Source organism: Talpa occidentalis, unplaced genomic scaffold (assembly GCF_014898055.3).
Source record: "Talpa occidentalis isolate TD23 unplaced genomic scaffold, MPIMG_talOcc4v2.1 talOcc4.4, whole genome shotgun sequence".
Classification (NCBI taxonomy): Eukaryota; Metazoa; Chordata; class Mammalia; order Eulipotyphla; family Talpidae; genus Talpa; species Talpa occidentalis.
The window spans coordinates 36,281,153-36,297,096 of record NW_023604295.1 but is presented as its reverse complement, the minus strand read 5'-3'; the positions used below and the strand labels follow the sequence as shown (position 1 = coordinate 36,297,096).

At 38.0% G+C, this 15,944-nt stretch overlaps 1 protein-coding gene and 1 pseudogene across 1 annotated transcript; both read left to right on the top strand.

The window, feature by feature from the left end:
- Positions 1–1,748: 1,748 nt before the first annotated feature.
- On the top strand, positions 1,749–15,199 carry CLDN1 (claudin 1). The gene is made up of 4 exons (XM_037525279.1): positions 1,749–2,192; positions 10,481–10,645; positions 12,796–12,880; positions 14,612–15,199. The coding sequence occupies exons 1-4, from the start codon at positions 1,970–1,972 to the stop codon at positions 14,772–14,774; spliced, it is 636 nt and encodes a 211-aa protein (XP_037381176.1). The 5' UTR covers positions 1,749–1,969; the 3' UTR covers positions 14,775–15,199.
- Positions 14,523–14,656, top strand: LOC119258390 (U2 spliceosomal RNA; annotated as a pseudogene).
- Positions 15,200–15,944: the final 745 nt, after the last annotated feature.

Sequence of the window (15,944 nt, the reverse complement as noted above, 5' to 3'; positions counted from 1 at the left end):
ATAATTCTGGAGAATAAATAAATCAAATGTTATTGATACCTCTCATGCACACCCATAGGTGCCCACAGAACATCCATCTAAACCTAGAGTGAACGAATGACTCTGGGTAATTAAGTTGTATTGGTTCTACTGTGTAGAACTTATTTAGAGCCCTCCTGGAATCTGGGGAGGCTGGGACAAGAAGAGCGGCACTTGTTTTAATCTTACTTTCTCCACATAAATCTCTTCAGCCAGCTCAAGTGTTATCCTCTCTCTAGCTAGTCCTCACATATCTGTGTGGCCCTTCCTTTGGTCTGACACCTTTAAGGATATCTGGACATAGCCAGGATGGAGGTCAGGGTGGTGGATTTTTTTTTTCTTTTTAACAGATTTGTCTTTAAGGGCAATTTCAAGTTCACAGCAAAATTGAACAGACATTATAGAAATTCCCACAATTACTGTCAACTTCTCACAAGTGGTAGAGATTTTCTATCATTCATTCTGTTCCTACTCTGGACTTTTAAAGTTTTTGCCACAGGCTGTCAGTTCCACAGTAATTTGAGGGGAGGAACCTGTCTTGTTTTTTCCATAACATGTTTATTTCTGTCTCTGAGATGCTTCTGTTTTTACCAAAACCAAAGAGGCTTCTCCTACTACCACACTCACACCACACACAGAAAGCAGCTGGGAAAACATTTTAATTATTCCAAACCACAACATCATTTCTGAGTGACTAAAAAGAAGGAAGCTTTAGAGACCCGCAGAGGAAAGCTAAAGGCTCAACTAAACCAAAACCTGAGGAGGAGGCCATAGTCAGTTCCTGAAAAAGTGGGAGTCACTGTCCAGACTTCCTAAATCACAGCCCAGTTCTCTTTCTACTGAATAATATTTTTAGATGCCTCACCTTTGATGTAGGACATCTGATAATTCAGTAATGAAACACCCTTTGGGGGTAGGAGCCCACTGTCCATGTCCCTCTGATAATGCACCCTTGCTCTAAGGCAAATGACTCTAGGGAAGAGTCTGGTGTGTGTGTGTGTGTGTGTGTGTGTGTGTGTGTGTGTGAAGGTGGGTAGGTTGCATTTTCTTAAGGATTATAATAGATTAAAGGACAACTTGGATCAAGTTGCTATGCATTGGAAAAGAGTGAGCTGGGAAAGGGAAACTGGCTATGTTGTTAGCCTGCTGCGTGGTGATCTTATGAAAGTCATGTTTCCTCTCAGTTCCCTAAACTACTCAGTATGGGCATTTTTAACGACCCTTGCTGAGGGTCGTTAGACTAGTGTCGTTAGACACTAGGCAAGTCTAGCAAGGGGTGGGGTGGAGGCAGGGGGACAGAAGGAAGAAAGGAGAAGGTAGAGGAAACTGAAGAAAACCAGAAGTGTGTGGGAAGGAAGGGAGGTAGCGTGGAAATAGAAATTAATAAGAATAAAAAAATTGAAAATGAAAATTTGGATTTCATGAGGATTCTGTTTTGCATCTTTATTCATTTTTGCTATTTACGCATTCGCACTCAATTTTGGAAAAATGTAGATGAGATGGATGCGGAGCCTCAGGAGGCTCCCGGGCGGGAAGAAGAGGGGAGATGGGAAGGAGCTGGGGTTTGGCATCTCTCTGGGTTCTGCTCCTCCACGGGTTTCATGGCCGGTCTCCCACTCACTCCCTTTCCCAGGGAGCTGCCCCGAAAGCGCCAGGGGGCGCTGAGCCGCGCGGGGCGGGTCCCGAGGGCGGAGCTGCTTTAAATCTGGGCGCCCAGCGGGTAGGCGTCTCAGTGCGCGAACCTGGGAGCAGCCTAAGCTTCTTCCCACACCCTAAGTCCAGGGCCCGCCGGGACCTGCCAGAGCCTCTCCAGCGGCGGCGCGGGGAGCGGGGCTCCGCGAACTAACTTGCTCTGCGCGACTCGGCCGCTCGCGGGATCCCCGGTGCGCACCTGCGAACTCCACCTCCTGCACCTGCCACCCCTGAGCCGGCGCGGGCGCCCGAGCGAGCCATGGCCAACGCGGGGCTGCAGCTTTTGGGCTTCATTCTGGCTTTCCTGGGCTGGATCGGCGCCATCGTGAGCACGGCGCTGCCCCAGTGGAAGATTTACTCCTATGCTGGCGACAACATCGTGACGGCCCAGGCCATCTACGAGGGTCTCTGGATGTCCTGCGTGTCGCAGAGCACCGGGCAGATCCAGTGCAAAGTCTTCGACTCCTTGCTGAATCTGAATAGTGAGTGTATTTCCGTACCCATTAAATCCCCCACAGCTGTGACCCCGAGACCCCAAGTCTCCAGTGGCTTTAATACAGGTCGTGGCTACCAGCTGATTCTGTTGTGTTGTTACTCGTTCATCAGTCTTTGGTTGATCAAGGCTTCTGGTCGTGCACTACACTGTAAGGAGGTGGAGAGAACCCTGATTTGGGGAGAGGGAGGCCCAGACCTAAGCTTAGTTTGGTCTTTAACTCTTGGGGAGACTCTTTGTTCCCCTTTCATCTTAAATTCCAATGGGAGTCCAGTGAAGGCTAAACTCAAACTTGAACTCTTAGGTCTCTCCTGAACCTTCTACGATTCTGAGTAATTTGAAGGTTGGTAGGGTTTGAAGAAGGAAATGAAGTTCTTTGAAAAGTTTACAACTCGGTGGCTTCTCAAGTGCACAATTAAATAGAAAATCCTAAAGTTTTCTTTTTAAACTGTATTTACTATTACTTTTCATAGTAAAACCCACACTTTTAATGAAATAACCCGACTCAGTTTCTTCTACTCATATTTGTGTTTGAATCGCTTGATTAAGTTCCAGTAAGTGTGGGGAGACTGAGCTCTTTTGTTTCTCCTTCCATGGTCCTTGAAGAAGCCTCCTGAGATTCCCCTGAAGGGTTTACCTTTCAAGCTAGGGAACTGAAGAAGAAGCAGATTGCATGGAGTTACTTTGGAAAGTGAGGGTTGGCGAGAGCTAGCAAAAGGATGACTGGAAAGAATTCTGAAAAAGCTCCCTCTTCTAATATGAAAGGAAGAGTAAGGCACTGAGGAGAATGGCCACAGTGGACAAACACCTGAGGAAAGCAGAGGTCAACCGCCGGGGAGGTAGTGAGAGAAAGAGTAGGTCTTCTCCCAGTGCCCTTCTTTCAAAAAGGGATTTCTGTAATGAAACTCTCTTCTTACTTTAGTCAAATTGGGAAGAATTATATAGACAGAAATATTTTTAAGGGTTGGGAGAAGGGTGATAGCGTGCCTTTTTCCCTCTCGCTATTTTTTTCCAATAAAAAAGCACTTGCGTATCTTGTCAGAAACTCACTAAATTCCCACTAACTTAGGTAATAAGGATTCATTGCTGGAATGTCTTCCTTGAGATATTGTATTAGTGTCTCTCACTGTGTGTCTGTTAAGCCCTTAAACTAACTTGAAGAAAAGAGTCCTTAGTCTTTGCCTAGGTAAACAAACCTGCCTGCCAGCCCCATTTGTGTGCTGAGGGTGAGCAGTGTTATCCTTGCTCAAGTTTACTTCAGCTGCTTTGTCCATACCCTGCATGTGGTTGTGGCAAAAGTCACACAATTTAGGACTGTTAAACTGTTCCAAATATGTTTAAACATCTCACAAACCTGTGCACTTTGGTTACTTGGTATGTTGTCATTTTAGCTTTTCAAAGTCACCAAATGAGGACTTCTTAATACCAAATATAAGAAGTATATTAGTTATACTTCTTTATACCTAATCTATGTTTCATCATTGTCTGTTGTTTAATGCCCTTGTGAACTATATTTACATTTCTGAAGTGAACAGTTGAGAAATATTCATTGAATCCCCCTGTGGAGAGATAAACACATGCATGGAAAGAGTATCAATTATTTGGGGGCTTATGATGAACAATTGGCAGATGGAGTGAAAGTTCTAAGGGCAGAACCTTCAGAGTGGTCTATGATTCCTCTAACCAAAATGGTTAATTTACAACATGTTTCAGTAGGTTTCTTTTATCTTCTGTAAATGACCAATACAATCAGATCAGTCCATGTTATAAACATACATACACACACACATACACACACACACACACACACATACCCCGTGGTGGGGTGGGGGCGAGAGTTTCACATACCCCATGGTGGGGTGGGGGCGAGAGTTTCTCCTGATTATATATATTTTTTTTAAACTCCAGATTCCTTGTTTTGTGAGTAGTTTTGGTTTTGTGTGACAGTCAGAGTTTATCCAAGGTGGGGCCAAGGGCTTTCTCTCAAAACTGATTCCCAGAAGAGGGAGTCTTGACTCACCCACTGGTTCTCTCCCCAGCCTACTAATGACTCACCGGATGCCTTTGGATGGAATCCAGAGAACCTGTCTCAGTTTCTCCACCTGGGCACTGATGCTTACACCCACCTGCTGTAGAGACCTGGGGTAGTGATTTATTGGCTGGTTTGTGACATCTAGAGGTGAACAAGATTACTTGTATGTATTAATAGTGTTTCCTGTTAAAGATGGCATTCCAGGAAGTGCTTTTTTAGGTGAAAAGCTTGTCTGGGAGTTTCCTGAAATGGTACATTGTTCTGCTTGCCACTGAGCCCACTTGACATCTTAGAGTCCAAATACAGGGATTTATCAAGGTTGTAGCATGAGACATGTTAAAAGCCATTGATCCTGTGCTATAACCAGTGTCAGCTGTAAAAAGCACATGATCTCCATAATATATCTGAAGGAATCCAGTATGCTTATACCAATGTAAGAAGCGAGATACAGCAGGATTTCTTTTAGGTGGTTCCTAAAAAGCAGTTTATGAAAATTTAACTGAGAAACTTCCTGGGGCTACAAATGTTACACTGAGTATTGTGATTTTACTGTACCTGAGACAATTCCCATTCTATCTAAAATATGTGTTTATTGACACTGATAGCACCTGCAGCTGAAAATTGGACTATGCAAAAGAGTACCAGATAGATTTGCAATAGACTCCTCTTGATACATCTGCACATTTTGCCTTGTTTTGATCCAATTCCCAGACATTAGACAAGCTAGTGCTTATTTTCTGTGCTTAGTTACGTGCTTCTTTTTACTTGACTTTAAAAGCTAGATCCATCCAAAGATTGGGCTGACCTGAGAAGCGACGTGATGGGAGGTGTGCAAGCAGGGAATAAGTAAGCATTTTGTAGGAATGTTAATGGAGAAAATCCAAGTACCAGACAAATGGGAGGTTAGGCTAGACTCTCTCCAAGGCTCTTCTAACTCTGGGATTCTGTAATTTGTTTGTAAGCTCCTCCAGCCTGTTCAACTTGCTCTGCATGAATCCACATGTGTGTAGGTGTGCTTAATGAGCATTGGTTGTCAGGAGGTTTCCCAGCACTCTCACCATGATGTCAGGCTCAATCAGAGAGTCAAAATCACTGACTTGGACAGTCTTTGAAGCATAAGCAGAGAGGGGGACACCCACTTAGACTTCTCCACATTGCACTATGCCTGCTGAACCAAGGGTGCTCAGAGGGGCAGTGATATTCAGATCTGTTTTATCAAAATTAGTTTTGATTTTGGAATGATGGAAGTCAAACGAAAATTTGGACTTCATCAGAAGTCTTTGTTCTTATCCTGGTTTAAACTCTCCTGTATCGGTAATGTTGACTCTCTAGACTCTGGTGCCCCACTTGAAAACTAAGGCAGAATGAGAGGAATGGGGAGAGGGATTCATGAATCATTCGTCCATTCAACAAATGTGAGCCAGACCCAATTCTTGCTCCTAGGGATGCAGCTAAGGTGATTTATAAAGTGCCAATGTTGATTCTGTCCAGTGTCAACATTTTTTATTACTAATTGCAGTGATTGAAGTGAAAGAGGCAAGTGGCATAGTCAAGGTTCCCTTGATTACAGGGATGAGTAAGTGACATAAAGGTTATACAGAAGCATCAATTAAAACATGAACCGGTTTCTCTCAGAAACAAAAAGGCAGCAAAACATCTCTGGACATCCTGGAAATTGGTAAGTTCTGTTCCATCCCGGCCTACTTCAGTTACTGACTAGGCCATATTATGAGGTCACGCCCAGTGACACCAACTCATGTACATAATAAAACAGAACTCTAACAATGAAGATTCTTGAGAAACTTTGAATTAAGTAAAAGCAAAAGATTTAATGAGTGAAGTAGCCATAGGAGAATGGTTTGGTGACAGTCTGTGATGAACTCACATTTACTTGTGAAGAACATTTTTGTTCTAGTCATCTAATATTCAGTTCATTTGTTTGTCTAATATTTATTAAGCAACTATTAATGCAAAGAGGGATTGTATGAGGACGTGGATATAATTAAAATCTATTATGTTTATGATATATAGTCTAGAATAATCAGAGTAATATGGCTAGTAAATAGCACATTGGATGTCACAGATTGACAGGAGATTCTGCTGCTTGTACAGTACAACTTTAAGGAAAAAATGCACTTGTCTATGTTTATCTTTTTATACTTGTGTTGATTAACCCAATGAAGGTAGATAAGTAACTTCCAAATGACTTCTTGTCTTTTAAGTAGAGATCTTTGTAAGAATGTTTTCAAATTATACTTTCAAATTGCAAGTGGTGAGACTCCTTAGGGAGTTTTTAATCCCAAGATTACCAGTCTAGTTAAGTATAATTAAAAGACTGCTTTCCACCTTTACTGCTGAATAAGTAAAGAGGAGATGAGAAATAATAGTGTAAATTTTTTAATGTTTGCTAGCCATTTTCTTTACAGACAACTTTACTGAGTGACAGCAATATTAGAGATCTGCAAACTTATTGTAATAGGCCAAGAAAGAATTGCTCCTAGATTTGATGTAATCAGATCAACAACATTATCAAATCTATTCTGTATATCTCTCGTCGAAAATACTATTTTATAATATCTTTCCACTTCTGTGCCCTCCCAAAAATCATTCCACTAGGGAAAAACCTTCATCTTTAAAACTCACTAGACACAAATTTAAAGCTTCAGAAAAATTTGAAAAATAGATCAAGTTAAGCAAAAGGTATGAATTTTTCCCTCTGTATGAGTTCCTAACTTTTAATGAAGTCTATCTAGATTAAACTAAGTCTGACTTTATCTAGCAAGATTTTAACATAGCTGTATAGGGAGGTGTTTTTTCAATGTTATTTCAAACACTAAGCTAATGACAGTTGTATTTTTACCTATCATGTGAGTTCAGTTTTGAAAGGGAAAAGATCTTCTAATTTGAATTCATTGAACACAGATAGACTAATCACTGTAGGTTGCCAAGTACAATTCTTAGTGCTTGGAAAGAAAATGTGAACACATATCCGGCCCAAGTCATCTAGGAGCTCACAATTATGTGTTTTAGATCTCTGATTTGAAAGGCTTCCATAAGACCTTAATTTAAAAGATTCATCTGGTTCCAGCTGAAAACTGTGCAATTTAGATTCTATCTGCACATAAAACCTTCATGACTTGTGTCACAACACTCGCTTACTTTGACTTGTAATCCATCATTACATATACCTGGCTAATGAGTTCTCATGATCCAGTGATCCTTAGACTTATTTTTTGTGATACTTTTTACATTTCCCCCGCATGTAACTATTTAATAATTCATCCAGATGTCTCTAATGAAGCAGAATGAGATTGACTGATGCCCATTTACACCCAAAAATGGCGTGTGGTAAAACACAAAGAAATTTTGAAAGTCAATAGATGCCATGAAGTAAATGAAAAACATTCCCTTGCAAAATAATACTTTTTTTTCAGATTTTAATAAAGGAAATTTGATCCCCTTGCTCTCTGTGGTTTGTATGATTCCAAAGTATAGATTATTTTTTATTTTCTCCATTATTTTTTGTGTATGATACAAACAATACATGACTCTTTCTAAAATATACTGGGCTTTGTAGCAAACATAGATCAGAATTTCTGTCCCCTCCCACTTTGTCACTTTGTAAAAGAAGAAAAAAAGAGTCAAATATGTATATGATATGAATAAAATATGTTTTCTCTAAGAACTTGAAGGGGAAAAATATTAGAGATGAAAAGAATGAGTCTCATATTATTTCAGGTGAAGGCAGATGGAGCTCTGACATATTGCATCTATGTGTGCTCGCTGCCTGGGTGGTTTTATACAGGTCTGACTCAGGAGATTGAGGCCCAACAGACTCCTTGTGAAGAGTAACGTGTGATCCCAGTGCTCCAACCTGCTGGGCTGGTGGCCTGCTATTCTTGTGTGAAGTGCAGATCAGAATGATTACTTTAGAAGCTGGGTCTGGTCTGGACCTTCCAGCTCAAACAAAATGGAAAACTTGGAGAGAGATCAGAGAAAACAACAAAAGTTGATTAATAAAGGGTTAGAAAACTGAGTATTTATGAGAAAAAAAAAATGGAGGTGGCTGAGAGATTAAAAGTCTGTACATATTTGAAAGGCTACCATAGGAAGAATGTTTACTAATTGTGCTCTTAGACTCTAGGGAGGGTAAAATCCTGTCATCCTTCCTTTAAGGCCTTCCAGTGACTTGTGATTATATTTACAATAAATTAAATTCCAAACGCCTTACCCTAGCTTGCAAGTCCTGCACACTCTCCTCATTTTACTTTCATATCCTGTCCTCCTCCAGTAGAGGGGACAGTTATAGTTTGTCAAGGTTTGAGGGCTTTTTTAGATGCAAGACTTGTTGTTTTAAAATGCTAGCAGGCTCAGGCAAATGGACCATTGGCCCCTCGTCCTCTAGGCCCGTGGACCCTCTCTGTGACTTTCAGTACCTCTTCTTCAAGTGTTTCTCTGCTGGAAGTACTTTCCCTTCTGAGTGGAATCTTAGGACCAAGTCTAAAATATGTATACATATAAGAGCATAGTTGTTTTATTTTTTTCTTCCTCCTAAGTAATGGTTGTCTTTGTAAAACCTGTTGGTAAATCAGAAGGAAGAACATATCATCACAGTGGAGTCCTTGGTACTTTCCTCTTCATACCACAGTGTGGCTTGTGATTCCAAGGAAAAAGTTTTGCAATAACCATTTAAGAAGTTTCTCGTCCTGTAAATCAATGGTGCATGGCGTGTGTGTGTGTGTGTGTGTGTGTGTGTGTTTCAGCAGCAGTTGTATCACCCTGGAATCGTAAGATAAATGCGTGTGGGGTAGAGTTCAGATGTGCCTGAATAAACTTATGAAAAGGTGGATGGAAATGTGAGGGGAGGAGGTATTGTCTTTGGTTTGTTTTTTGATTAAGTAAAATATATTTTTGTTTCTAAAAGATATCTCAGATACAGAAAAAAATAGCTTTCATACTTCTTCCAAAGAGGTTACATTAATTTTATCATGGATTGGATGGGTGTGGCAAAGATGAAGAGATCAGTAAATTAAAACTGAATGATGTTTTAGAAATTTTACATTCTAATTATGATTAGTAACCTGAATTCTCAACTCTAAAAATGCTAACACTGAGCCCAGGTCTAATGTGTGAGATAGAAAAGTTTTTCATCATCTCAACTACTTTTGAAGATTATCAAGAATTTCATTCTTCCCAGCTCCCTGTTCAGAGATATTATCAGTCAAACTTTACATAGTAGAAACTGGTCACAAAGGTCATTTACCCAAGATAGCATGGTTTGTTATATTATAAATAATATCTATAAGTGAAAAAAAGCTTGTCATATGTTAATGCTATGGGAAAGAGATCCTTATTTGAAAGGAGAAAATACATGTAGAATTTAAACAAACTATTCTAACCAGAACAGCTTCAATTTCTTTCTTTTTAGCTCTGCCATTATGCCACTAACTTGAAATATGAAGTATCATATCAACATAATCTCTTAAACCTGACCCTACCTATTAGATCATGACCCAATAAAACAACAATAATAGACAATTGGAAAATTAGTGGAATCCTCTGAAAAACATTGAATTATTGTACTCTTTTATAACCTCACAGTTTAAAGCTCTTGATATCTCTGAATATGAATCTATTATGTTCCCAGCCAACATCACAATGGTTATTTTGTTGCGTACTAAGAAAAATGGCATTCATGTCTCTCATCCCGACCCCAGTAACTGGAGATGCAAATGATGCTTATCCAACCATGATAACTTAGCAACGATTCATTGATCTCCCAAAATCACTGGTTTTTCTGAGGCTTGATGATTGGAATGTAAAGCTCTTGCCTATTTCCAAGATATATTGTAAACTATTGAATTTTAAATGGTTTGACATTAAGTATAATATCTGTGGTCTATTCATGAGGATTAAAAAGGTAGTCATTCAGCTAAACTAGTTCATTAATCATTTTTCCAGAGGATTTTGAATTTACTGTTGAAAGCGTCAAATGTTAGAGCTGGAGGGCTTCTTATTCATCATTCAGCCTGGGTTGTTTGCTTTTCTGAGGAAGAAATCTTGTTGGTTACTGGCAACATACAAACGTAAAAAAAAATGAAAATTAAAAACATAAAAACTGGGGTGTCCATACTCCTTGTTCAATTTTTCTCTTCCATACAATATTGAAATACATTTAGTTTTATGTCACTGTTTGACTTTTGGTCTAGACATGATTTTCACATGTTCTAAATGTTTTCTACCAGGTACTTTGCAAGCAACCCGTGCCCTGATGGTGATTGGCATCCTGCTGGGACTACTCGCCATCTGTGTGGCCACTGTTGGCATGAAGTGTATGAAATGCATGGAAGATGATGAGGTACAGAAGATGCGAATGGCTGTCATTGGGGGAGTAATATTTCTTATTGCAGGTAAGAGAGGCCATGTCTCCCTTCATTTTACTGAACTGTTTCTGAAGGTTTGATATCTAGTTTTCACTTTCTTTAGACTATGTTGAGTTTGTTGTACTTTGATTTATTTCAGTCCTTTAAAATCTGAAGTCATAGAAACTTTCAGTCCAGTTGATTTTCACAATTTCAAATAGGAGCCAAATGAGATTTGAAATCTGTGCTCACAGTGGACAGGTCTATTCATTGATGTTCCAGATACCAATTGGTTTGTTAGAACCAGTTTGCCCAGGTTAAAAGAGATATTTTCTACCTAGTAAACACTAAAAACAATTCTGTATATTTTGGAAATTTTTTTCCATATCAAGTTCCATAGACACTATATAGAAAAATGGGGGAGGGGGAGTAGTAGGAAAGCACATAAAGAATGTCTGAGTTACACAGGTCTGTGAGGAAGAGATGTCGTGTGGATTGTTGGAGAAAAATAAGGATAGTGTTTCAGGTGAGCCGATCAGATTCCAAAATGAACAGAATGTACCCAGAGATCAGTGAAGAGAGAGACCAATTGGAGAGGAGGTGGAATGTCGGAATGGCAGGGAATTAGATTCAGTGAGTTAAGAGAACAATAAAGAAAGATCCTGAAGAAAAATGATAAAAGAATGAAGTTGTATTTTCCATATTAAATAAGTATGTGTGTTGCTTTATTCAAATGTTGATGATGAATTAGTTATGTGACTTCTGAGAAAGTGAGAGCCAGAAGAAGACAGACAGTTCCATAATAAAATCTTTAATAAGACATATTAAATGAGATAGTTTGTGTTTATAAAATTTTGGATATAAATCACTATTATATAGTGATTGCATATATGCTTTATAATATATATAGTCGTTTACTTCTTGAAAACATTAGTATATATGCTATATATAATACATATATTATAGCATATTGTTTTTAAAAAGACATTGTTAGTTTAATCTACCATTAGGAAAAGGTAGAATTAGGCTTTTCCCTTCTCATTTCCTCTTTGAGAAAAAGACCTTGTTTGGGGCCTTTGTCTCAGCGCAATACATGAATTTAACCAATAATGAAAGAAGTGGGATTATGACTTTGCTAAAGATTTTGTTAAAATGATCAGTCTTTTAGTTTATCCAGATTATCTCCTATCAAAAAATATGGATAGTGTTTTATTCCCAACAGTTTAATTTTGCATCAAAGGCTATGAATAAACTTATATAGCACCCTTCCTTTGCTTGCCTTCTTGTAACTCCAGTAAGTGATTCTATCAATCCCACTTAGGTTTCAGGAACTTGGTAGAGAGAAAGTCAAAATGATCTGTCTGAACAGCAAAAGGCAGCAGTATTATTTCTATCCTTTAGTAAGTAAAGGAAGGGGAAAGAGGCAAGCTAGAAAGATTCAGACTGTCTATATTGGTAGTTTCTTAGAATTACTGTAAAACATTATTTAATTTCTTGGGTTTAGAAATGTAAAGATATTTTATACTTCTTATAAGTGATGGAATGGATTATTTGGACTAATTAGTTTCTCTGGCATTGTTGAACTATGAAAAGCATGGGAAATTGAGAGTGTGCTGCATAAATTGATCTGACATAGCATCTCAGCAAACCACAAGGTTACACCTCACCTGACATGTCAGGGCTATAGGAATTTGGGTGGTCTAGTTCATTCTGAGACAGGTTCTGCTCTCCCCTGCTATCTGGCTGCTTACTGTCTTTTGACCATGCAGTTTTGAGTTTTTTGTCTTCCCTTTTGCAAGTGACTCTGGATTTATCAAAAATATTTTATTACACTAATGTACAACAAGAGCTTTAAAGAAGATGTGGAATGATATGACCTGCTGAATTGTTTCCAAAAAGCTATTTGTTATAATTATTATTATTTAATAACCTTAAACTATAAGGTTATAGTTTAAGATTGCAAAAAGAGTAAAACCCATTCCTAATTCTAACCTAATGTTTTTGTCTGTCTTAAAATAATACTTGGAATAAATCATTTCTGAAGTTTTAATCTCCCTAAGTTAAAATTGGCTAAATATAAAATATCAACACTATTAATAAGATTTAATTCTTGTAAAATATGTGTATATTTAATGGGCTGTGTCTTTATGCTTAGTGTTCCATAACGATTAACTGTGTTTTGTTTTGAATTTCTGTAGGTCTGGCTCTTTTAGTTGCCACAGCATGGTATGGAAATAGAATTGTTCAAGAATTCTATGACCCCATGACCCCGGTCAATGCCAGGTAATGCTTTTTACATACAAAATAAATTGGTCTCTGAGAAAGTACTTTTTGTGTTTTGCAAAGTCAAGCTAGTACCATACCTTCCCAGATTTGATTTCCACAATTTTAGAGAAATTTATGTCACATTTGAAAATAATTTGAATGCCCAGTGACTCATGTTAAAATGAGTTTGATAATTGCTTTAATAGCCTATAGTGATGACAAATGCATTTTAAAGGTTTCAAGCACTAAACTTTCCAACTCTATGGTAGACCTACTTTTTTATATTAATAAAAATGTTAATATATTTGAAGTTTCCTTTTTTGAAGTGCATTTTGATATAACACTTAATTGTGATTTTTTTAAACTAGTACAGTTTATGATTGTTTGAAGAAAATAATACTGTTGTGGGGGGTCATTTCCAGTAGTTTAATTTTACTTATGAATACAAAGTTTAATTTATTTATGAAAAAAAATAAGTTGCAATACCACTTTCAAATTATATGTTCCACCACAACTATAAATTTGACTTTACTATGGTCATTCTTCTTAATATTACAAGTTGTGGAAGTTAAAGACCTGATTCTTGCCTGTCATGTAATGACACTCTTTGATCAGCGACAAGGCTCTTTGTCTCTCCGTGTTCACATCTTTAAAGCCTCATAATTACCTTCAGAGTCAGGATGTTAAAATGTAATTATTGTTTGTTGAGTCTAGGATGAATGGATGAAAAATCCCCATGGTTGGAGAGATAAGGTGTGATTCTTTTTATATAATCACCCACGTATAGGAGAACACATGCGGCAGTGATTGTGTTGGAACTCTTCCCATGAGATTTTCAGGGTAGGGACAGAAACTGCTGGAGGTCAAGGCTAAATTTTATTAGTAATGGATGCAAAAGCACTTTATAAATTGCTAGGGACTGTACACTTGTTATTTACATTGTCTCATGTGAAATTGCTCCTGAAAGCATTTCAATGAGGCAGGTAGGATAATCTTGTTCTACAAAAAGCAGAAACTGAGGTTGAGAAGTGAGGCTATGAGTCCACAATTGCAGCAAGTGAGAGTTTGCTTCAAGATTCAAACCCAGACCTTATAACCTTAGATCCAGCCCTGCTCTACCTTTATTCCTCAGTTAGCCACAAATCCTCTCCCCTTGAGTCTGCAGAACATCTCCACGTGAATCAATTTAATCTAGAATGGCCTCTGAGCTGTATAGAGGTCTTTTTCACCAAACCATAAACTTCACATTTCAGTATATATAGGTACCTGGGATCAGCAATTAAAAATGATAATCATTTTCATAACACTCTAGCAGTTTCTTTATAGAATATGGTTACAACTTGCTGATAACATAGCTTTTTAAGCTTTAGCTTAGGAACCAGGGTTCAAACTCAACTTCTTAAATGTAGGAACATGATTTGCCAATCTCCTACACATGGAAAAATCTTTAGAAATAGTTGCACAATTAACCTGGTGTTGCATACCGTGTTGCCTGATCTATTATTGCAAATTGTCAACAATTGCAATGTAAACATTCTTGTGTTTGTGTTCATAAAACTTAAACTACTTCCCCAAGGGATTGGGTTTTTTTTCCCCCAGTGGAAAAAAAATGAGTATGGTCTTTATATCTTTTAATTATTTAGATTAGAAAATTTCAATGATCGCTTCTCAGCCTTTTGGCTAAGATCAAGTGTAGAAAATTTCCAGTGATTCTTAGACTAACCTAATGCACTATTCTTTGTTTTTAAGGTATGAATTTGGTCAGGCTCTCTTCACTGGCTGGGCTGCTGCTTCTCTCTGCATTCTGGGAGGTGCCCTACTTTGCTGTTCCTGTCCCAGAAAAACAACATCTTACCCAACACCACGGCCATATCCCAAACCCGCACCATCCAGTGGTAAAGACTATGTGTGACACAGAAGCAAAAAAGGAGATAACCCTGTTGGCACAAAACAAAATGGACCTTGAAATACTATCATTGACATTAACACCTTAGACTTGACTTTTGTAGTCTGAACTGTGGTATTACTACCCTCCTCCATCCCCCCAAAAAACATCCTTTTTTTAAAAAATACCCATTGATAAAAATGGCTTAGCGTTCTTTTATCTCCTTTCCTCAATACAGAGGGAAGTCTTTTCCATTTGTATTATTGGATCCCACTGAGTAACCACTTCAAATATGGGGAGGGGAGCACATCTTAAATATATATAGATATGTATATATACCTGTTTTTCTATAAAAATTTAGATAGTACAAATTCTTATTCTCATTATGTTACTACCAATATAATTAAAATATATCTAAAAAGAAATATGTATTTAATTCTATGTTGATTAAGTTAGCAGTTTATTTGGTATATTTCTTGTTTCTATATGTATACATATATAATAGATCAAATATCATCTACCTTCCTTCAGCCTTTAGTGATTATTTGTAACTAATGCACAGTTTATGACAGAAGACTTAAACTACAAGTATGCATTCTCTCAATTCTTGTGCTTCTTTTTATATGCTTATTTTATTTTTTTTACTATAATCTGTTAGCACTTGCTTTGACAAGTCATTCTTCTGTCTTTATGTGTTTTTTTTTTTATTAGGTGGGGCTTAAGTTTTGTATCTAATAACACATTTCAGGAGCTTGCAATTTAATTCCTAATGTAAGTAGGAACTGCTTACAAATCAGAACTTTGAGGCAACTCTTTCTTTATGACCAGAATGATATATTCTGTTGACCTTTCCACATGATCCCTGTACTCTGACCTATAACGATCTTGTTTACTTTGAAAATATTTGTCCCATTGAGTAGCCATGAGCTGTTTTCCCAGATGTTGTAACACAATTTTATCGATTAAATTTTCAAGCTACTTATTCGCAGTTACACATCCCCTCCAATCACCTGATATTTCCCCTTCACCTCCTCATTTCTGTTGTTTTCTCCTTTGTCCTTATCATGTAGTTTACTTCTTCCTAAAGAGGTGTGGTCTGTTTGTCTGAATGATGTGCTAGACTTTCTGTAGTGATAATCTGGTGACTAGGATTCTCTACGTAGCTCTAAGCCAGTCACTTAATCTTTCTCTATTTTC